Genomic DNA, 23,489 nt, shown 5'->3' on the forward strand with positions numbered 1-23,489 from the left:
TTGTACCATTACCCAGCTCCAATGATTAGTCATGACCAGCCTTGTTTTATCTATACCCTATACACTCCCCAGCCTCCTCCCCTCTATATTATTTTGAAACAAATTCCATACCATTTTATCCATAAATATTTCAGTATGTTTCTCTAAGAGATAAGTATTCTTTTAAAAAATATATAACCGTGCTATCATTATTACATTTAAAAATTAACATTAATTTCATTTTTAAAATATCATTAAATATTCAGACATTCCAATTGGTTAGTTTGTCTCTTAAGTCTCTTAATCTATAGATTCTCCTTCCATTGTTTTTTTCCTTAAAATTTATTTGTTGAAGAAACCAAGTCATTTGTTCTGTAAATTTTCCACATTCTGGTTTGTGCTGATTACATCCTTTGGGGTGACTTAACAAGTTCCTCTGTTCAAATCCTTCCTATAAATTAATTGTTAGATCTAGAGGCTTGATCACGAGTCTGAGCAATTTTTGGCAAGGATTACTTCATAAGTAGTCTTGTCTTCTTCCACCAAGAGGCACATAATGCTGGTTGTCTCTCTTTTTGAGGCATTTACAGCTTTTGATGATCACTACTTAGATTCATTAATTCATTAGTGGTTAAAAATTGGTGATACTCTTTTATTTAAGACCTTGTTATTGGGATATCACTTGCTACAATAAAGTATGCAAATCTTAAGTGTACACTTAGACACATTTTTACGTATGTATACATCTGTGTAAATACCAGTCAGAACAGAATATAGAACATTTCCAATACCCCAAAAGGTTCCCCATGTTCCCTCTCCCAGTGAATAACCCACACCAGTGATAGCCACTATGTTGCCTTCTAGCACCATATATTAGTGTAGCTTGTTCTTGAGCGTCACATAAATGAAGTTGTATAATATGCACTTTTTTGTGTCTGTATTATTTCACTTCAACATTGTGTTTGTGAGATTCATCCATGTTGTTACATGTAGCACTAGATTATTCTTTTTTATTGCTATGTAATATTCCATTGAATGAATATACTTCTATTTATTTTTGCAAAAGGATGATGCAATTCTATCATTCCTCATTCATTTTTAGCTGTAATTCTAATATAAAGTGAAACCACCTTTAAAGACTATGTCATTACCTTGAGGAATAGCTTTTCATATAGAAAAGACAAGATAAATGCTGGATCCTTTCCCTTTAACAGTTTACAAAGTAATTAATTGTTTCCTAGTATTCTCCAAAAGTGACCAGTGATGTTATTTCTCTAGTATCCTTGAATTTAAAATGAATTTTAAAATGTTTTATGTGTTTTAATCAATTACAACTATTATTCTTATTTATGCTTAAATTCTTCCATCTTTGATCAAAGGGGGCCTCTTCAGATTGGCTCCTGAATCCCTCTACATGACTCCAATAGTCTTCAATAGCTTCCTTGCTCTTCAATACAATATCTTGTATATTTTCTGTCTCAGTCCTGGAATCAACTGTTTTTCCAAGGAGTTCTGATTCCTCTTATTGAAAAATGGCATTTAGAGACCACAGTCTTAGCACTGGGGTATTTCATCAGAGTTTGGCTGCAAGGAGGACTTGCAGAGCTCCCAGGAGAACTCCTCATATCTTCATGAAGAGTGTTTTTTGTTATTAGTGTAGCATCAGTATTCTCTTGATTTGGTTGTGGATTTTTCATCTGCTGCTTTTCCCCTTTTCAATTATAAATTGCTGTTTGTTTGGCTGCATCATTGTCAGATTGATTGCTGTAGACTGACATGTAGCAATGCGTCTTTGGATCAGTGGCATTTTGGGCCCATAATTTACTAATTGTGAGAAACTTATACATTGTGTTTCAAGTAGGAATCATCCATAATTATATTTCTCAAGCAGATTTATACATAATTCACCCTTGAATCTGTGAATACTGCGATGCTTCTGTGTTATCACTAAGTTCTCTTTCTACTGAAGAATGGGAAGCAGTGGGTAGGGAGACACTGGGGTATGTTGACCCTTTGACGTGAATCACAGTCAATATAATTTGAGAGCCATGGCTTTAACCTGAAAGACGGAGGTACTAATTGAGCAGATTTCTAGCACCTAGATAAGGGCAAGATTGGGGCCTAGAGGAATGAAGTCTTCTGGTGCCAGACCCACACATATAATCTGCTTCTAGGCAAATAAAGTCCTGTTCTCAGAAGTCTTGCCCTGATACTTTGCAAAAGCCAGGTTTAAGGTTACACTTCTACCCTCTGGGTTGCAGCTAAACAAGACTCTTCTTTCATTCTTTTCTCCTTCCAGCTTCTGGACACATGGCTGAATTCCAAGAAGGACAATGAACGGGAACGGGCCATGTGGTGCACTGCCTGTATCCTTGGTTTTACTGCAAAAATGAACAACTTTGAAGTGAGTGGGAGCCTGCCCTAGAGCCTGGGCCGGCCCTGCTGCCCCCTCTGGTCACCCTTATCCCTACCTTTATCCCAAACTTTATCACATGTATTACCTAGCCTTAATAATTCATCCTTATCCTCCATCTCCTTGACTCCATCCTCTGTTTTCTCTTGTGCATCCCATCTTGTTCTCTCCTTTCTCCCTTCTGACATCTTCTGCTTGGTCTTTTTCTCCATCCACCAATTCCATTCCACTTGGTTCAGTTTGATTCCATTCATCTTAACAGGAAGTTACTGAATACTCACCTTGTGCCAGGCACTGTGCTAGGTGTTACACTGGATACATAGAGGACCAAGACAGTTCCCTAGCTTCATGGATCTTACAGTCCACTGGGGAGAGAGGCATGCATAGAACACATTTAAATAGAGGGTAATAATGAATGTACAAATCAAATGTAGTGGGAATAAAAGATTAAAACACAAATGATTCCAAGTCGGGGTATCAAGGAAAACCTCACAGAGGAGGAGGCATTTGAGCGAGGCTTGAAGGATGAATGGAGTGTCCAGAGGCAAAGAAGAGGGACAATATAGAGTCATTCCAAAACTGTGATTCCTGTGTCCTTTGTAGCCACAATTCACCCACCTAATTCCTTTCCCATTAACCTCACCTAGTCTCACCTCTCATGTCTCTGGCACATGCATCCCCTCTTCCTAGTTCTTTTCCTGTCATTCCTCCCAGCCGAAGGGGGTGGCTGGGATAACCTGTGACTCTCAGCTCTTCTCCTCAGACGGAAATCAAGTTCACTAGCCTGGGGCGCTTGGTAAGGCTGCTGGCCGTGTGCTGCCAGGACCCAGTAGACGACATCTGCTTCCTGTCTTCCCAGGCCGTCTACAACCTCTACTGTATCCTCCTGCTACAAAAGCATATGGCGAACTTTCTCTTGTCCCTCCCGCTCTGGCCTCCCACTTAGGCCTGGCCATCCCCACATACTCTGTCCCAGGAGAGAGAGAGTCAAGAAGTTACTTGAGCACCTCATTTCCACTGAGGAACCTGCCCCCAAACATCTACAGATACCCTCTTGGGACAAAATATCTATTCAGGAAGCAGAGTTTGTGAATTAGTTTCTCTCCCTCTGGCTGAACCCTGTACTCTTGCCCAATTCTGTCTCTGCTCTGAGGCAGGCAATGCGGGTTCCTTTGACATTAGCTTGCACCGTTCCTGGTCTTAATGCCCATTCCTCTGCTCTCAGCTCCATGGGATATACATCTCCCTAAGCTGACTTAGTTCAGTAGGTGGGAGGCAGGAGGGAAACGGGGGAGCCCAAGATGGCTTCTGAGTGTTTGAGGGGTGGGGTCGGGTGTCTTTGTTTCAGAGACGGGAAGGGAGAAACAGGGTCTGTGGGAAGAAGAGGGCAAGAGTGAAGTCTAGAGTGCCAACGTGTTCTACAACAACATCTGTGAGATTGCCAAGGTGAGGGGGCAGGCTAGGGACAGAGTGGGGAGAGCCTGAGCCTCTCATTTATACAGTATCAGAGACTCCTGGGCTGGGACTCTTTTATCCCATCTCCCTTCCCCTTCCATTACTGGATGTGACCTTTTTCTTTGGGGAAATTTTCCTGCCACATGCTCCCCCTTGAGCATCATGGGTCCTAATCCTTCTTTTTTACTCCTCCCCCGGAAGTATTTGCTTCATGCTAAAGATGCTTTGTGAGCAATGTGTAGACTCAACCCATGCTTCAAAGAGATGTCATTAAGGATCTTAGCCCCTGCCCTTCTCTCCCAGTGCTCTGCCTCTGCAACCTCTGACCTCTGAGCCCCATATTGTACCGAAGGTCAGGGTTTTCTCCCTCCCATCTCCAAAGACTGTCCACAGTGAAAGAGTCTTCTAGGAGCTAGGCAGACAGCACAGGCCTAGGACAAAAGCACATTATGTTCCGAAGAGAAGCTCTCCCTCCTACCCTAACTAGGAAGAATGGCACAGGCTATCTCGGGCAGGGGACCCAGGTGTGTCCAGCCTGATCCCACTCTGTTGCAGGCATTTGCAGAGTATTTCACCCAGATCCAGCTCACCTCCTTGGTGCTGACAGCCATGGAGGACCTGACTGACAGCAGAGCCAAGGTATCTCTGGCTGCAGCCCAGCTGATGAGTGCTGTCATGAAGGAGGGGGCAGAGACATGATAAAGGTAGTATGGTGCTGTGGCAAGAGCTCTGCCCTGCAAGTCAGGAGCCCTGGGCTCTTGCCTGGCTCTATTACTAACCAGCTGAAAGGCCTTGGGCAAGTCCCTCTCCTCTGTAGGCCTTAGTTCACTCACCTCTAAAATGTGGGCTTGGACTAGATTTTCTCTGCGGTCCCACTGAGCTCTGACATGTGTATCCTGAGCTCATAAGTGCAGTGCCTCCCCTCTGGGGGGCTGGTTGCTCAGTTAAGGACGATTGCTTACAGGAGTTTAGGCAGCTGGAGGGCCTAGCAGGCAGAGCACAGGAAGCTTTGTTAGAGAAATTCATCCCGATTCCCTGGGGTGTCAGGGAGCTTAGACCCCGTGAAGGATAAGGCTGTGGACTGCAAACCAGCAAGCTCATGGAATGACTCTGACCTTTGGATAAATTTTCTCTTAGGTTAACATATAAAAACAAGAAGCTTTTGCATAAAATCCACATTTCTCACTTCACTGAAAAAACAAACCTTTAAAATGGGGTTACAAAGGCAACTCTCTGGGTGCCGCCATCCTTTATATGGGTGCAGGTGCTAGCTAGGCCCTCCTCTGTCTGAATCCTCTGACACCTGTTGCCTCCACTCATTTAGGTGACTTTCCTGGCTTAGGTACCAGAAATGGAAGGATCCCTCTGAGGGTGTCTTTGAGGCATTACAGTGAACTGGCTTCCCAGAGGCCCACATATTAAGGATCTGAGGGTCAGATGAGAGTCCTGTGGTCCCCCTGCTTCCAATGCCGTCTGTCCCTGCACTTTCATGTGTTGAAGTTGACCTCAGCTGGGAGGGGAACCTCGCAGTGTCTCCGGTCTTCTGCCATCCTTCCTGGAAGGTCTTGTGCCCCCTGAGTAACCCAGGAGCTCCCCTCTGGACACTGCGGCTATGGGCAGGCATTTGCTATAAGGGCCTTGGCATAAGCTTCTAGGGTTCCTTCGTGGCCCCTGCTGGTCTGGCCTCTGGCACTCCAGAACTCTGCCTTGAGAAGAGAGTCACTGGCAGGATTGCCACCAAGTCCCTTGAGTTTAGGGAATTGGTAGAGAGGGAGGAGGAGGGAAAGAAGCAAAGAAAGAATTACTGAGACTCTTCTGGCTTTGCCTCGTAGATTGAGGAAGTTGTGGAGGGCATCCTGAAACGGCTCAACTTGCCGCTGGAGCCCAGCACGAAGGAGGAGACCCTACGTGCTCACTGGCAGGCACCAACACCCACATGGTCATGCCCATGCTGCTCAACAAGCCCCTGCCTTGGGATAGGTACCTCTCCACTGCTGGGGGGCGGGGGCACATCCTCCAGCCCAATGACCCCTCCCCTGCCCCAGTCCAAGCCCAGCATAGCAATCACTGCACAGGGACGCTTTCTCTTTGATGTCAATCAAACTTCATCTCCATGTCCTCTGGCCCAGTCCTCTTTGGTCTCACTCCCTATAGACCCTAAGAGCTGGCCCTTCATAGGTCCAAGGCCAGACTAGTCCTAGAAGCATGGTCGCTAGGGCTCATGACATGCTGTCCCTGGGTCCTGCAGAACCAATCTGGCCCTGTGGAAGGCATTTGGCACCCAGCGAGAGACCACAATCAACGTTCTGCAGCTGCTCATAGACATCCTGGAAAAGCTCCACTCCAGAAGGGAAACGAGGAAGATGGCCTTCCAGCCTGTGGTGGTCAGCATGAAGGAAGAGAGGGAGCCTAGGAATTACTGTTTGGGGCCTTGGGGGCAGAGCTGAAGATCAAGGGACAGCTGCAGGATGGAAGCCAATCTTAGGGAGGAGCAAAGAGGAGAGGTTAACACTGGAATCACTAATACCCTACATTCGATGAGCACTTTACCCACCTTTTTGCAGCTATATGTCTAAGAGCTGCATGATGTAGAAAGAGCAGAGATCAATCCCATTTTCTGGACAGGAAATTGACGTTCAGAGTTAATCATCTTTTCTATCTCCTGATTCTGGGGCTGGCACTCATTTTTTCAGGGCCTGGAGTGTGGCATGGGAGTTGGGGATGGGAGGAGCTTTGGTTGCCTGAAACTGGGGTGGCCAAAGTATGTCCGAAATAATTTTCTGCTGAAAATTTGGAGTTTGTTCCCATTTTGTTTTTAATGTCAGGGAAGTTGCATGTGTGTGGCCCCCTCTTTTCCCTAGGGATGAGCGGTGGGCTTTCACTCTTTGGGTGCTTCTTACAAGCCTGAGTGAGAGCGAGCTGCACCCTTTGGGCAGTGACAGGGAGGGCAGGGTGAGACTCAGTGTGGGACTGTGGACCATTTTATGCCTTCACTCACGCCTGGTCAATTCTGCTTCCCTCCTTCCATCGTGTCCTCTCCCAGGTAGCATGTGCCTTGTGTGAAATGCTATCAGGGTCCTTATGCCAGGAGGCCATCCAAGAACTCTGTCCTTGGCTGTTGCTGGCTGTGCTATGTCATCTCTACTGGGTGACTGAGCAAAATGTTCCCACAAAGATAGTGGTCTACAGCAAAGAGGGGGGCCCAGGAGGCAAGAGGAAGCCCTTTGACCCCACTAGGTAAGCCTAACCCCTGTGTGATGGAGGAATGAGACTAGTTAATTCCTGAGGGCCCTGGACAACTGGATGCTGATCCCCTAGGAATGCTGAGAAAGAGAAAGCAGAAGAGTGGAAGAATATCTAGCATCATGTGCTAGAATATTCTTGCATATTCTCAAGTCTCTCATTAATCTTTTTCTTGCCTGCACTCTTCTACTGATTCACTCAGTGGTTCATATCCATGGTCATAACTCTGCACATGAGGAGATTCAATTAGGTGGTAAATGACCGGACAAGACCATGTCTGTGTCATTCTCTCCATGCAGTTGTGGCCATTTGAATCTGGTTGACTGCTGGCTTGGCTTTGTCACTAGCTGTGCCATTTTGTGCAAGTCACTACTAGAATTCAGTTTTCTCATCTGTAAAATGGGAGTTGGACTCCTAAATCAGTGGTTGTCATACTTTTTTTCTTTAAACCTCAGGACATTCTAGTCAAATGAAATTGTATATGAAAATGAAAACCAATAAAACCAGTAAGCAGAGACATTCTGATTAGGTGGGTATGGAGGTGAAGAGATAGCCTAACCCTCCTTCTGTGCCATGGAGAGCAGAATTTGAAAACCATGGCACTAAAACGTCCCTAGGGTCTCTTTCATGGGACTCTGTGGTTGGATGAGTGCCAGGGTTGAAGGGGTACGTGGATGGACAATTGGAATGGGTTTCATAGAGCCATGGATTTTCACCTGCAGGGCAGCAGAATCCAGCTACCAGATTAGGGAACTGTTGCCAGCACAGGGGTGCAAACTAGGGCGTAATGCTTTGTCCATCCTTCTGTCCCTTTCTTTTCACAAACCCAGTGATGGTGGCTTTCAGTTGTGCCCTGGAGGTAGTGAAGCTGGTGCTATTGTCAGCTGCGTATGATGGAGTGGTGGTCTATGCAGATCAGCATCGCTGCTGGGACTTCCTGTCCTGCCCCCAATTTTTCTACATAGGGATCATGGACCTGACAAGATGGGATGATTTCCCCAGTGCCCTCTGTACCACTCTAGCCCCTGGACCGCAATGTCCTATCTCCCAGCCTTCTCGTCTCCTGTGCTCTCTCAGGCCTCATGTCTTCCCTGTTCTGTGTACCCTGGTTCCTTGCCAACACCCTCCAGCAACTCTTGGCTTCCTGTGTCCCACCCTAGTGGCATTGTGAAGAATTGTGAACCTGACATTCTGCACCGAATTCTGAAGCCTGTCAGGAAGCTCCTCTACAGCGTCGATGATCATTGGAGGATCCTGGCCAGGGCCTTCACTGCGCAGGTGAAAGCCCGGGGAGAGGTCCATAGCCCAGCCTTTCATTTGCTGTAGCGGAGGAACATCTAACAGAAATGTTAAATAACTTGCCCCAGAAAGAGAAAAGAATAGAATGGAGCCATCTAAAGTGTAGTTCCCTTCCCGGCCAGTTCAGGGGCCTGGTTAAAGGAGGCAGGGAAAGCCTGAGGAGGGGTCAGCAGCTCTAGTCCTCCTAGAATGATCCATGGATCCCAGCATCTGGCTTGAGATTCAAACCTTCTCAGCATTATCCCCCTACCTGTCACTTTAGTCTCCACCCATGTGTACCAGTCTGCCCCTGCTCTCAACTGGACACAGTCCTTACCTGAGTATGGGGCCTGAGGGAGGGCTGAGGGGGGTACTTGGTTCCCATGACCTGTTCTCCATCCATAGCTGTGGTCTCCTCACACCCACAGCTCCTCTGGCACCGATCAGTGGCTCAGACTCTGGGGCAAGACTTTTTGGGCAATCTAATCAAGTGGATCAAGGAGCCCAACCTCGTCATGAAAGAAATTGGGCTCCGTGGAATCAGTAACCTGACACTGCACCCAGGACAAGTAAGGGTGGGGGGCACCAAGTGGGAATTGAAGGTTAGTCCCTGAAGCATTTAATTTACCTCCCTTGAGCCTCTTAGTTATCCAGGGCTTAGTATATCCCCCAACTCCTCATCCTAGGGCAGCACAACATTCAGTTTGTAGACTTACGTAGACTGGCCGTCAGGCCTCCTGAATCTCCTGAGCGCCAGCCTTCCACTTCCTCGGCGTGTCCAGCCCCCAGATTCCCCATGTCTGTTTCTCTTAGGCATCATCTCTTTTCTCAAAGCCCTGTCCCCAAAGTGTTGCATGATCCCCAGGTGATGAGTGATCTCTGCCTTCTCCCAAATAGTCAGAGTCTCTGAAGAGCCTGGTTCCCGTCTTGCGAGACTTCCTTCTTGCGAGACTTCCTTCTTGCGAGACCTCCTGAAGAATGAGGTACGAGTGACAGTGCAGGCAGTGAAGTGCCTGCGGAACATCATCTGCCATGGGCAGGGAGAGGACATCAAGGTGGTCTTTTGCAGCATCTCCAAGCAGCTGTGTCCGCTCATCAATCATGTATGGGCCTGCGTCCTTAGAATCAGTTGGGAATAGTATGGGCTGGGGCTGAAGACGAACCCTGGAAGCTGAACGGAGGGGACTGGGGCAAGGCTGTGGGACTGTGGTGGAGGCTGAAGTCACTGAGGGGCAGAAAAAGGAGATGTGGCTACTTGAAGCAGTGTGTAGGACATGAGCCAAATGCATTCCCTATTACCTACAGGCATAGCACACGCTCATCCACTTACTTTCTCACCAGAAGTTTCCTGAAGGAGCCACTGAAGGAAAAAAAGTGGCATACTAACATGAAATTGGTTCTGACTCCAAAGATCTTCTGCAGACTCCACTCACGAAGTGAAGAGTAGGGAGAGAACACATGACTCTACCCTCCTCCCAAACAACACAGGGACCCTAGAATGCTGGGAACCTTGTCACAAGAACCCACAGGCTCAGAAACCTGAACTTCCCAAACCAATACCAGTCTACTCCACGTCTCGTCCCCCTTAAAGAGCATAGAATTTTAGAGCTGAAAGGAACTTGACATCAGAGATGCATGCTCACAGTGCTCCCGTTCTGGCATCTATAACTTTGAAATTTGTGAACCTTGGATTTGAATTACTTTTGTACCGGTCTCATCTCCTCTGTGAGCCTGGACACTCCATGGTGACAGAGTCAATGTCTGATTCATCCATCTTTCAGTTACTTTTAAAATTCAATGTGTATGCTTGACTTAACAAGGCACAATAAAATCTTTGTCCTCCATCCAAACAATATAAGGACTTTAGAATGCTTTAACTCTGATCACACCCTCTCATTTTATATATTAATATTGCCTAGTATTTTAGTTTCACATTCTTTTAAAATCCCCAAATTTGGTCTTTATTTATATTTTTATTTTTATTGAGTTGATAGGTTACAATCTTGTGAAATTTCAGTTGTACTTTATTGTCTATCAGTCGTGTTGTAGGTGCACCCCTTCACCCTTTGTGCCCACCCCCCACCCCACCTTTCCCCTGGTAGCCACTAATCTGTTCTCTTTGTCTGCATGTTTAAATTCCTCATATGAGTGGAGTCATACAGAGATTAACCTTCTGTAACTGGCTTATTTCACTTAACATAATTCCCTCAAGGTCCATCCATGGTATTGCAAATGGAATGATTTTGTTCTGTTTTGCAGCTGAGTAGTATTCCATTGTATATATGTACCACATCTTCTTTATCCATTCGTCTGTTGATGGGCACTTAGGTTGCTTCCCCGTCTTGGCTATTGTGAATAATGCTGCAGTGAACATTGGGGTACATGGGACTTTTGGAATTGCTGACTTCAAGCTCTTTGGATAGATACCCAGCACTGGAATGGCTGGGTCGTATGGTAGTTCTATTTTTAATCTTTTGAGGAATCTCCATACTGTTTTCCGTCGTGGCTGCACCAGTTTGCATTCCCACCAGCAGTGCATGAGGGTTCCTTTTTCTCCACAACCTCTCCAACATTTGTTACTATTAGTTTTAGATATTTTTGTCATTCTAATGGGTGTAAGGTGATAGCGTAGTTTTGATTTGCATTTCCCTGATGATCAGCAATGATGAACATCTTTTCATGTGCCTATTGGCCATCCGTATATCTTCTTTGGAGAAATGTCTGTTCATGTCTCCAGCCCATTTTTTGATTGGGTTGTTTGATTTTTTTGTTGTTGAGTTGTGAGAGTTCTTTATATATTATGGATATTAAGCCTTTGTCAGATACATGACTTGCAAATATTTTTTCCCAGTTAGTGGGTTGTTTTTTTTGTTTCAATCCTGTTTTCATTTGCCTTGAAGAAGCTCTTTAGTCTGATGAAGTCCCATTTGTTTATTCTTTCTATTGTTTCCCTTCTCTGAGAAGGCATGGTGTCCGAAAAGATCCTTTTAATACTGATGTCAAAGAGTGTACTGCCTACGTTTTCTTCTAGAAGGCTTATGGTTTCAGGTCTCACCTTTAGGTCTTTGATCGATTTTGAGTTTATTTTGGTGAATGGTGAAAAAGAATGGTCAATTTTCATTCTTTTACATGTGGCTTTCCAGTTTTCCCAGCACCATATGTTGAAGAGACTTTCTTTTCTCCAGTTTGCCCTCAGCTCCTTTGTTGAAGATAAGCTGTCCATAGATGTGTGGTTTTATTTCTGGGCTTTCAATTCTGTTCCATTGATCTGTGCACTGGTTTTTGTACCAGTACCATGCTGTTTTGACTACTGTAGCTTTGTAGTATGTTTTGAAGTCAGGGATTGTGATGCCTCCCGTTTTGTTCTTTTTTCTCAGGATTGCTTGAGCAATTCGGGGTCTTTTGTTGCCCCATATGAATTTTAGGATTCTTGGTTCTAATTCTGTAAAGAATGTCATTGGGATTCTGATTGGAATGGCGTTGAATCTGTAGATTGCTTTAGGTAGAACGGACATTTTAACTATGTTTATTATTCCAATCCATGTACATGGAATGTCTTTCCATCTCCTTATGTCGTCATCCAATTCTCTCAGGAAGGCCTTGTAATTTTCATTATATAGGTCCTTCACTTCCTTAGTTAAATTTACCCCAAGGTATTTTATTCTTTTTGTTGTGATTGTGAATGGTATTGTGTTCTTGAGTTCTTTTTCTGTTAGCTCGTTGTTAGAATATAGAAATGCTGATTTATGTAAATTGATTTTATACCCTGCAACTTTGCTGTAGTTGTTGATTACTTCTAACAGTTTTCCAATGGATTCTTTGGGGTTTTCTCTATATAAGATCATGTCATCTGCAAACAGTGAGAGTTTCACTTCTTCCCTCCCTATTTGGATTCCTTTTATTCCTTTTTCTTGCCTGATTGCTCTGGCCAGGACCTCCAGTACTATGTTAAATAAGAGTGGTGATAGAGGGCATCCTTGTCTCATTCCTGTTTTCAGGGGGATGGCGTTCAGTTTTTGCCCATTGAGTATGATGTTGGCTATGGGTTTGTCATATATGGCCTTTATTATGTTGAGATAGTTTCCTTCTATGCCCATTTTGTTCAGAGTTTTTATCATAAATGGCTGCTGGATCTTGTCAAATGCTTTCTCTGCATCTATTGAGATGATCATATGGTTTTTATTCCTCAATTTGTTGATGTGGTGTATCACGTTGATTGATTTGTGGATGTTGAACCATCCCTGTGTCCCTGGTATGAATCCCACCTGATCATGATGTAGGATCCTTTTGATGAATTGCTGAATTCTGGTTGCCAAAATTTTGTTTAGAATTTTTGCATCTATGTTCATCAGTGATATTGGCCTGTAGTTCTCTTTTTTCGTGGTGTCCTTGTTAGGCTTTGGTATCAGAGTGATGTTGGCCTCATAGAATGTGTTAGGAAATGTTCCATCTTCCCTAATTTTTTGGAATAGCTTGAAAAGGATAGGTATTAAATCCTCTATGAAAATTTGGTAGAATTCCCCAGGAAAGCCATCTGGTCCTGGGGTTTTATTCTTTGGGATGTTTTTGATGGCTGTTTCAATCTCTTTCCTTGTGATTGGTCTGTTCAAATTGTCTGCTTCTTCTTGAGTGAGCTTTGGGAGATTGTAGGAGTCCAAGAATTTATCCATTTCCTCTAGGTTATCCATTTTGTTGGCAGATAGTTTTTCGTAGTATTCTCTTATAATTCGTTGTATTTATGCAGAGTCTGTTGTTATTTCTCCTCTTTCATTTCTGATTTTGTTTATTTGAGCTTTCTCCCTTCTTTTCTTTGTAAGTCTGGCTAGGGGTTTGTCAATTTTATTTATCTTCTCAAAGAACCAGCTCTTTGTTCATTGATCCTTTCTACCGCCTTTTTCGTTCAATAGCATTTATTTCTGCTCTGATTTTTATTATTTCTCTCCTTCTGCCAACTTTGGGCTTTATTTGTTCTTCTTTCTCTAGTTCAGTTAGGTGTAGTTTAAGATTGCTTATTTGGGATTTTTCTTGTTTGTTAAGATGTGCCTGTATTGCAATGAATTTTCCTCTTAATACAGCTTTTGCTGTATCCCATATGAGTTGGTATGGCATGTTATCATTTTCATTCGTTTCCAGGTAGTTTTTGATTTCTTCTTTAATTTCTTCAATGATCCATTGCTTGTTCAGTAGTGTATTGTTTAGTCTCCACAACCTTGTGCCTTTCTCAGCTTTTTTCTTGTAATTAATTTCTAGCCTTATAGCATTATGATCGGAGAAGATGCTTGTTATTATTTCCATTTTTTTAAATTTGTAGAGGCTTGCCTTGTTTTCCAACATATGGTCTATCCTTGAGAATGTTCCATGTGCACTTGAGAAGAATGTGTATTCTGCTGTTTTTGGATGAAGTGATCTATATATGTCTATTAAGTCCTATTGTTTTAGTTTTTTGTTTAGCTCGACTATTTCCTTGTTGATTTTCTGTCTGGATGATCTGTCCATTGATGTGAGCAGGGTGTTGAGGTCCCTTACTATTATTGTGTTGTTTTTAACATCTTCCCTTAGGTCTGTTAATAGTTGCTTTATGAACTTTGGTGCTCCTATGTTGGGCGCATAGATATTTATAAGCGTTATTTCTTCTTGATGAAGTGTCCCTTTGATCATTATATATTGTCCCTCTGTGTCTCTCTTTACCTGTCTTATTTTGAAATCCACTTGGTCTGATATGAGAATTGCAACACCTGCCTTTTTTTCCTTGCTATTTGCTTGAAGTATTGTCCTCCACCCCTTCACCCTGAGTCTGTGTTTGTCCTTGGGGCTGAGGTGTGTTTCCTGGAGGCAACAAATTGTTGGATCTTGTTCTTTAATCCATTTTGCCACTCTGTGTCTTTTTATTGGAGAGTTCAATCCGTTTACATTGAGGGTGATTATTGATGCATGTGGACTTAATGCTGTCAATCTGTCGCTCATTATCTGGTTTTCCTGCCTTACCTTTTTTTCTCGTCCTGTGTGCTTTAGCCTACCCATTGACTACTGCAATTTCTTATGCTGGGTTTCTTAGATTTTTCCTTATTTATGTTTTGTGGCTATGTTCTGTTTTTTAGTTTAGTGGCTACCCTGAAGTTTGTGTTTAGAATTTCATGTATAATATAGTCTATTCTCTGGTGGTCTCTTACTTACTTGGCCTAGACTGATTTAGTCCCTTTGCTCTTCCCCTCCTAAATTATTATTTCCATTTCTTATTCTAACTCATGTTATGAGTTTGTAGTTAGAGTGATAAGATCGTCTTTGCTTTGGTAGTTTCCTTACCTTTATCCTAATGCTATAGTTGAATATTTGCTATCCTATTCTGGTTCTATCTGTCTCCCTACTCTGTGGTTTGTGACCCCTTTCTCCCTTTTTTCTTTTTTCAGGTATGAGAGCCTTCTTGAGGACTTCTTGTGGTGGAGGACTTTTGGTTACAAATTCCCTTAACTTTTATTTGTCTGGAAAAGATTTAATTTCTCCCTCATATCTGAAGGATATTTTTGCTGCATAGAGTATTCTTGGCTGAAGATTTTTATCTTTTAAAGTTTTGAATATGTCACTCCATTCTCTCCTAGCTTGTAAGGTTTCTGTAGAGAAATCCGCTGAAAGTCTGATAGGAGTTCCTTTGTAGGTTATTTTCTTCTGCCTTGCTGCCCTGAGTATCCTTTCTTTGTCTTTCATTTTTGCCATTTGTACTACTGTATGCCTTGCAGTAGGTCTTTTTGCATTGACAAATTTAGGATATCTGAAAGCTTCCTCTACACACATTTCTCTCTCAATCCCTAGATTTGGGAAGTTCTCTTCTATAATTTCATTAAGCACACTTTCTGCTCCATTTTCCTTTTCCACGTTCTCAGGAATTCCTATGATCCTTAAATTCTTTCTCCTCATTGAATCTGCTATCTCTCGGAGATTTTCCTCATTCTTTTTAATTCTTAGTTCTCTTTCTTCCTCTGTCTGGAGCCATTCAGCCTGTCTATCTTCGATTATGCTAATTTTCTCCTCTATGATGTCTACACGGGCATTCAGGGAATCCATATTCTGTTTTATCTGGTCCATTGTGTTTTGCATCTCTAGTAATTCTGTTTGATTCTTCTTTATAATTTCAATCTCTTTTGTGAAGTAATTCCAGAACTCGTTGGCTTGTTTTTCTATCTTTCTCTCTACCTCATTGAGTTTTTTTATGATAGCTACTCTGAACTCATTTTCACTTAGTTTACCTATTTCCAAGTCCTCAGGACTTAATTCTGTGTTTTTATTGTTTTCCTTCTGGTCTGGTGCTTTTATAAATTGCTGGATGGTAGAGGAGCAGTTTTTGCACATGATGGTAGAATTCAGTTGCACTTACGGCCTGTCGCCACTAGATGGGGGTCGAGAGCTGTGCATTCTGAGCTCTCCGCCTTCGGGCAAGATGGCGGTGCCCAGCGCAGTTTGCCGGGGGGAGGGGCAGTTTCTCTTGCGCACCAACCTGGATTCAGATCAGCTCTGTTCTCTGGTCTTCTGAGGCCCTCACCTGATGGGGTCCCCGCACATGGAAGCTTTCCCCTCTCAGCGGGTTTCCACTGTACCGGCGGTGGGAGTCAAGGATGATCCCTTGGTCGTGTGGTCCCTCCACCGCTCCTTTCCGCACCTGCGGCAGCGATCCCAGTCTCTAGGGGAGGGAGCAAAGTTCTCTCCTACCCCTTTCCAGCCCCTCCAAGGGCAGCTCCAGCCTCTCCGTTCTCTGTCTTCTTACTCTGTAGGTCTCTGACAGTCTCAGCATTAGGGGTCATTGGTTGAAATTCAGTTTTTCCGTTTTTTTGGTTTTATTTTGGAGGGGAGAGAGTCCCAGGTCAGCTCACCCTGCCATTTTGCTCCGCCTCCCCCCCAAATTTGGTCTTTATATCATCATCATCATTATTGTTGCTATTTTATACAGTCATTACTTATTTAGATTTACCCATGTTTACAAATTTCTTTTTCACCTTTCCTTCTTGCAACTCTCTCCTCCTTTCTAGACTGATTTTTTTTTCTCCCTTGGTGGTTTCTTCAGTGAATCTGTTAATAGTAAAAGTTTTCAGTCTTTGTCTGAAAATGTCTTTATTTTGTCTCACATTTGTCTTTAGTTTTCAGCAGTTTAGGATGAGTCTTGGAATGAATTTATTTGGGTTTAGCCTCTCTAGGGTTCATTGAATTTCTTGAAATCTCTATATTTATGTCTTTCACTAAATTTGGAAAGTTTTTAGTCATTATTTCTTCAAAATTTTTTCAGCACCACACTCTTTCTTCTCCTCTCCTATTGGGAATCTGATGACACAAATGTTAGACCTTTTGTTATTGTCCCATAGATCCCAAGATTCTGTTCATTTTCAATCATTTTTCTCTTTGTTGTTCAGGTTAGATAATTTTTATTGATCTATCTTCAAGTTCATTGACTCTTTCCTTTGATATCTCTGTTTTGTTAGTAAGTCTACCCAATTTTGTATTTCTCAGTTCTAAAATTTCCCATCGTTCTTCTTTGTATCTTCTTTTCCTTTGCTGAAACTTTTCATTTCTGTATTCACTTCAAGAGTGTTCACTGTTGCTTTTGGGAACCTTTGGTATAATAACTGCTTTAAAGTTTTTATCAGATAATTCCAACATCTGTTTCCTCTTGACTTTAGCATATCAATTGTCTCTTCCCATTGAGTTGAGATATTCCTGGCTCTTTGCATGCTGAGTAATTTTGGATTGTGTCATGGACATTATGAATATTAAGTTATGTGACTCTGGGTCTCATTTAAATCCTATGGAAATAGGATATTGATATTGATATCAATATTGGATATGGATATTGATATCAATATTGGATATTGATATTATCCCTTTAGCAGGCAATTGACACATTTAACTTCAGGCTGCAAGTTCTGACTAGCCTTCTGAGTGTGGGTTGTGATTTCAATGGTCAGTTCTGAATTCATAGCCTTTGCTATTCTGAGTTCACACCACCCAGTGTCCAGTCTGGGACCTGGAGCATTGTCTGTCCTGTAGTTCAGTTCTCAAAGTCTATAGTATGTGGTTTAGGATCAGATCTATGCATAGGGTGAGCTCAGGAATTCATAAACGACTTTATAGGGTCACTTTCCCTCTCTGTGACCTTCCTAGTTTTACATTTCCCTAGGGCTCCACTTTTTCCAGTCATCTGGCAAGAAAGGTGGGGTTTTAGTTCCCCCACAATGCCAGACATTTCTGTGACTGTGCCCACAACTGGGCCATGGGGTGTTAGAGCAGAGAGAGGAAATAAAGCAATGGTGGTTTGTCAACCTTCTTGGGGCCAAAGCTCCTTCAAATGGAGGGTAAACTTCCCCTCCCTCAGAGTTTTGGCTCCTATAGGCTCCCACTGGGACTTGTTTGGGGGGTGTAGCATGAGAGAATAGAGGGGATAAAAAGAAATGAGGGATTTCTTTGAGCATTTTGAGTGTCCTTTCTGGTTCTTTGAGCATTAACTAGAGGGCTTCTCTGGGAGCCCTCTGCCTGCCCATGGTGCTTGCTTCCCAGTTTCTGGCTACCTTGCAAGCAGGCTGGGGAGACCAGTAGGTATGACAAGGCATGCCCCTAGGTTATCGAAACCAGAGAAGTCCTCCTCCTGCAACAGCAGCTGGAGTGTCAGCAACCTCTTCATCTTTGGTCCCTGGGAATGTCTCTTATTTTCTTGAAAGCTCAGCTATGCTTTAAAAATATTTTTTGTGTATTTTATCTAGCATTCAAAGGTGTTTATAGTGGGAAAGTTGTCCAGCTATTTTTTTCTTCTATATGGCTGGAATAGGCAGTTGAGATTTATGGTCTAATAGTAAATGGTCATCATCTACAGAATGGGAACCTGGCAGAATGAAAGGAACACTCCCCTGAGGGTCATAAGATCTGGACTCTGGGTGCTGCTTTACCATTCACCTAGTCATATGAACCCACTTAGGTGAAGCTCAGTAGTTTCATCATTTGTAAAATTTTCTTCTATTATTTTGCTGGTATGTGCTCTTTTCTTTCTTCTTTCTATTCTAGTCTTTGGAATTTCTTTGAATTTATTTTCCATGTTTCTTAACTTTTATATTTCCCATCTCTTTGTCCATTTTGGAAGAACTACTTGGCTGATTCTCCTCTTAATTCACTCTTTAGCTGTGGTTATTCTGCTATTTATACCCATCTACTGAATTTTATTTAATTTTTTTTTTTTAATGAAGCAGGTTCTCTTTCTCTTTCTCTTCTGGTTGATGGTGTGATATCTGAATAACTATTACATTATTCTATGGAGATACTGCCTTACTTTTGCCTATATCTATTTATTTCCTTATTTACTTATAATTTCAAAGTTTGGATTTCCAAGCACTTTAAAAAATGTCCTCAATATCCTTTTTTTACAAAATCTTTCTAAGGATTCAATTATACTTTCTCTAAAGTTTTGTTCAGACTGTATTATTTGGATGATGGGGGTTTTGTTTGTTTCTCTTGTGGTGTTGGTTTTCCTAACTGTTTGGTGAGACCTGGAAATTTTGCACTACTAATTCTTGGCTGGCCCTCTGTGAGAGCAGTACCTAGCACTGCAGTCTAACTTTAGTAATTGTGGGGGAGCACCCAGGGACATGTGGACAGCTGGATGCCAGTAGCCAGTCTTTTGATTACGGGGTTCCGTGCTCTTCCTGGGTGTTACTGGATTCCTGCACTGTCCTATTTCTCTGGTCCAGATACACACTCCCTGCTCTGTTGGGGTGACTTTGTGCTCCTTGTGCTTGCTGTTTAGTAAGGGGGATAATGAGAGGGCAGGGTGGAGAGAGAAACTGGATTGGATGGCTGAACTACAGCACCCCAAACGACCACCCTGTCAGTTGCCCAGTGTCCTGTTCTGCTCCATGTACGCACAGCCTGTAAGCTTAGAGCATCCCAGAACACACCCACTTCCTGCAGCAATCTGCTCTTGCCCTCACTTTGGGCTGTGGTTTCAACTTTCATTTCAATCCTGTCTGCTGTTTATCTCTTTCACTGATGCTCTAGTCCTCTGCAGGGGAAACATTTAATATTTCAGAGCCATTATGAATTTAAAAAGTATATCTCTACTATTTCTCTGAGGGATTTAGGGCAGGAAGGGATGATTGGAGCAATGCTCAGTCACTCATCTTGAGCTAATCTGCATGAGATACTTTTTCTCTTTGTTTTTTAAATTAAAGTACTAACATTGAATCATCTCTCTGTTTTGGCCATTATGTTCACTGGGCAAAAATTAATAACATGTACATCCAATTTGCTAAATTTCTGTTGCCCATATCCTACAATTTCAGGGACTATCTGTCTTGTCCACTATGTCGCTATTATTTGGCACTGTGCCTGGCTCATGATAAATGCTCAATAATTATTTGTTCAATTTATATATATAATATACTCTTGAAAGTGTACAGAGTTTAGCTGTTTGTGATCATTGTTAATTAATATAAGCTAATATAGATTTAAAAATTTTTATTCACAGCATAATGAGGATAACCATATGTATTTTTTAAAATTTGGTATTCTTGAGCTAAATCCTTGGAAGAGTATAAAGTTACTAGCTGTGGATATGGTCCATGGCAGAACTGAAACTATGATCTTGGTTTCCCTTGTGCTGTGCCTTAACAAACTGACTTATTCGCTCTAGGGTTCTAAAGAGAATTACTCAGATACACAAACCGTGTTGTCTTTACATTGTGTAAACACAATGCCATCAGTGTATTTGGGACATGGAAAATGAGATGTGGGAGTATGGAAGCCAGGCCAGGCAGGGCCAGAGGGAAACCATGACCTTCCTCATGTCTATTTTGCTCTTCAGGGCAGGAGAGGGACGAGGTGAGGATTTCAGCCACCTCTGCCCTGGGCCACATGGTACATCGAGTTCACAAATTCAAGCCTGGATCCGCCCTCCAAAAAGAGATCTACACTTTTCTAGTCCCACTGCTGCTCAGCATTCAGGACAACACCACCGAGGTAGTCAAGGTACTGATGACCTCTATCCTGCCAGCCTCACCTGGTTTACCCCGTTTCTGCTAGAGCACAACCCCTTCCCTTTGGCTCTTTTTCATGAGGCCAGCCTTCGCTGTATTTTCTATATCCATCTCTTCAGTATCATCCTCTGGGCTGGCTCTGAGCTCTTTTACCCTCTTTTGGATACCATCGGTCTATCCTGATATGGTTCTGCTCCCTGAAGCTATTGATGTCCCTTGTTATGAGCCAGGTCCCATGTTTTATCTGATCCCGGCTACCAACCCCCAACCAAGCCCTTTGGGGCCCAGCTTTGTAGTCTTCCACTTAGTCTCCTGGCCTGGCTCTGCAATTATAGGAGTGAGGCTTTGGGGATTCCCTTCTTTCCATGCCATAGGCCTGTGGAGGGGCCCTGACCGAGTGGACTAATGTGATTGGTTGGTTGTCACTAACACAGACATTCCGGCTTACCACCCTCAGTGATCACATCCAGGTATTGGAAGAAACATGCAAGTACCTGGTGAGTGAAAGTCTCTGAGGAAGCCGGGTCACAATATTCATGCTAAGGACTCAAGGGCAGGCTAGGTGGGTGAAGAGGGGAGGGCTGACAGATGATACATTCTTTCTGTTCCTTGATTCTCATTCTCTATCATCAGCAAACTCTGAGAACCCACATTTGGGATACCAGTCCCTGGTTCTCCATATTTGATCCTCCTCGCGTCCCAATCTCTGCCTTCAGAGGCTAGGGAGGTCATGCAAGGGTAGTAGATGGCAATGGGACAGAGGCCTTCTGGTTAGAGTTGTAGGAAGAGAGGTAGGCAGGAGTCATCTGGGCTTTAGGTCAATGGTCATGGTGTTAAGGGTCTGTGGCTCCTAAGAAGTCAAGAACAGGGCAGAGATCAGGAATCCTTGTTGAAAAGTAAACACTTAAGGGCTAAGCAAGTAGGTTAGAAATTAACATTAGCAATTCTAATATTATGAATTTTGGCGCTTATTGCCTTCCATAGGTAGAGCACTTTACAGTTTACAAAGCACTTTTACATCCATTATCCCATTGGAGCCTTACAATCATGTGAGGGAGCTTGGGCAGGTTTTATTTCAGCTCTTACAGATGAGAAAATTGAAGCCAGTGTGTGTCAGGGCCAGTTTTCAAACCTGGTCTCCTGGCTCCATATCAGTTGTTTTCTCTCTTGTCATGTTGGTACCAAGGAGCAAACTTCTCTTTATGAACTTCCTGCTGAGTCTGCACTGTTGCTGGGGGTGGGACTGTCTGAGTCTATAGTTAGTTAGGCAGTTAAGCTGGCTGAGGACAGAATGATGCTGCTTGTGGACAGGGTGGGAGGGCCATGGCCGCAAGAAGGTCTTTAGTGGACTTCCCAGCAGCCCCCCTCTCCTGGTCAGCTTACCCCTCTTTGGCTCCACAGGTGGGCTCAAGCAAAACACAGTTTGTAGGGGAGTTACTGTCCCAGAGCTTTGGCTTCCTGAAGAGCCCTCAGCCCTTCCTAAGGGCAGCTGTAGTCAGTTTCATGGGTAAGATGCTCCCTCCTGGAGACTCCTGCCCCCTCTCTTCAAAGGGGAGCCCTCTTTGACCTTCTGCTTAAAGGGCTGAGCCAGAACCATCAACAATGAAGCAGGTCACCTTCTTTCCTAGCCTGACCTGACTAAAGAGGGTGTCGGGTGACCGTGCTCACGTCCTGTGTTAGAAAGGCTCAGGGAGGAAGGGGAGGTCTGTGTGGGTCCACCCACACTGTCTGCACTCTGCTTTTTAGGCAAGGGGACCATGCTCATTTGAAAGGGAAAAACCTATTATTTCCACTGGAACTGCATGGATTTTCCAAAATATTTTTGTTTTGAACTATAATAGTAAGATATGTTAATGTTAGAAACCCTGAAACATTCAGATTGGCAAAAAAGATGAAAATAATGCCAGAAATTCCACCATTCGGATTTAACCACTGCTAACATTTTAGGGTTTTTCCCCAAGCATATACTATACACACACTTGCACATGCTCATACATAGCACTTTTTAAAACGTCCAAGTTTAGTACTCCATTTTTTCCCTTGCTGTATCACAAATACATACCTTTACATACTCTCCAACATTATTTTTAATCACCGCATAATATTAATTCCATTTTATGGGTGGGTTTCTGAAATTATTTAGCTAGTCCCTATTTTTGAATGTTGAGACTATGTCGTCTTTTGTTTTTCTGAGCAGGGACTCTGGTTGAATCTCTGCATGCCATCATGATTATTTTGTTAATGTAAATTTCTTTATGAGCAGAATTTCTGGGCCCAAAGGGTATGCAAAATTTTAAGGATTTTGGTGCTTTAACTGCCCTCTAAAAAGCTTGAGTCACTTCTATTCTCACCAGTACTGTATGCGAGTATCCATTTCTCCAGACATTTGCCAGCCCTGGGTAATATTTTAAAATCATTACCAATTTGATAGGTGAAAAAAATACCTTGCTGTTGTTTTGATTAATATTTTTTGTAGCAGGTTGAATATTTTTTCCTATGTTTATTGGCAATGCATATTTTATTTTTGCAAATTAATTGCCTTGTACCCTTCGTCCATCTTTTTATTGGTGTAGGAACCTCGTGGAGTTTAACATCCTGGGCTCATGTTCTACTTGTCACCTGCCGACAATATTTTTCTGGGTCACAGCTGCTCTGAGGGTTGGTCTTCTATTAGGACACTGACATCTAGGCTGCAAGGCACCTCTTAGATGCATTCTTTGCTAGAAATGGTTTACAAGTTTGCTTGTTCACTACTCAACCTGGGGAAAGGGGTGGCCCAAAGGACCAGAAATTCTGGACAGACTTTCAATCTGTCCTATCTTTGAGGGTTAACAATTAAGCGGATAAGCATGAATCACATACATGAGAATGACATGCAGCAGTTACAGAATGGTGAGCCTGAGACTTATGCCGGGCTTCTGGGTTACACAAGGGGTGGGGCAAGGTGGAAAGGAGGATGGGGAAATTCTTAAGGACATGTCTCATTATTTTAAATAAAGTTTATTTTTACCGTTGTAATGTTATGTATAAAAGAAGAAAACGGAGAGAAGTAGGAGGAAGAAAACAAATTATCCATTGTCATACTAGTTAGGTAAAAACACTACTGGCAAGAATGTTCT

The 23,489-nt window shown here is 43.1% G+C and overlaps 1 protein-coding gene across 1 annotated transcript in view; it reads left to right on the forward strand.

Moving 5' to 3' along the window:
- The window catches only part of LOC124225914 (maestro heat-like repeat-containing protein family member 7), a 42,509-nt gene extending 22,176 nt beyond the window's left edge, over positions 1-20,333 (forward strand). The window contains exons 8-15 of the mRNA XM_046638687.1: positions 2,279-2,383; positions 5,680-5,827; positions 6,096-6,231; positions 6,891-7,084; positions 8,251-8,368; positions 8,797-8,937; positions 9,266-9,471; positions 20,199-20,333. Of these exons, the coding sequence (XP_046494643.1) occupies positions 2,279-2,383; positions 5,680-5,827; positions 6,096-6,169 (327 nt within the window). The 3' untranslated portion in view covers positions 6,170-6,231; positions 6,891-7,084; positions 8,251-8,368; ... (1 more) ...; positions 9,266-9,471; positions 20,199-20,333. The remainder of the gene's footprint in view (positions 1-2,278; positions 2,384-5,679; positions 5,828-6,095; positions 6,232-6,890; positions 7,085-8,250; positions 8,369-8,796; positions 8,938-9,265; positions 9,472-20,198) is intronic.
- Positions 20,334-23,489: the final 3,156 nt, after the last annotated feature.

The sequence above is a fragment of the Equus quagga genome, chromosome 1 (genome assembly GCF_021613505.1).
Source record: "Equus quagga isolate Etosha38 chromosome 1, UCLA_HA_Equagga_1.0, whole genome shotgun sequence".
NCBI lineage: Eukaryota > Metazoa > Chordata > Mammalia > Perissodactyla > Equidae > Equus > Equus quagga.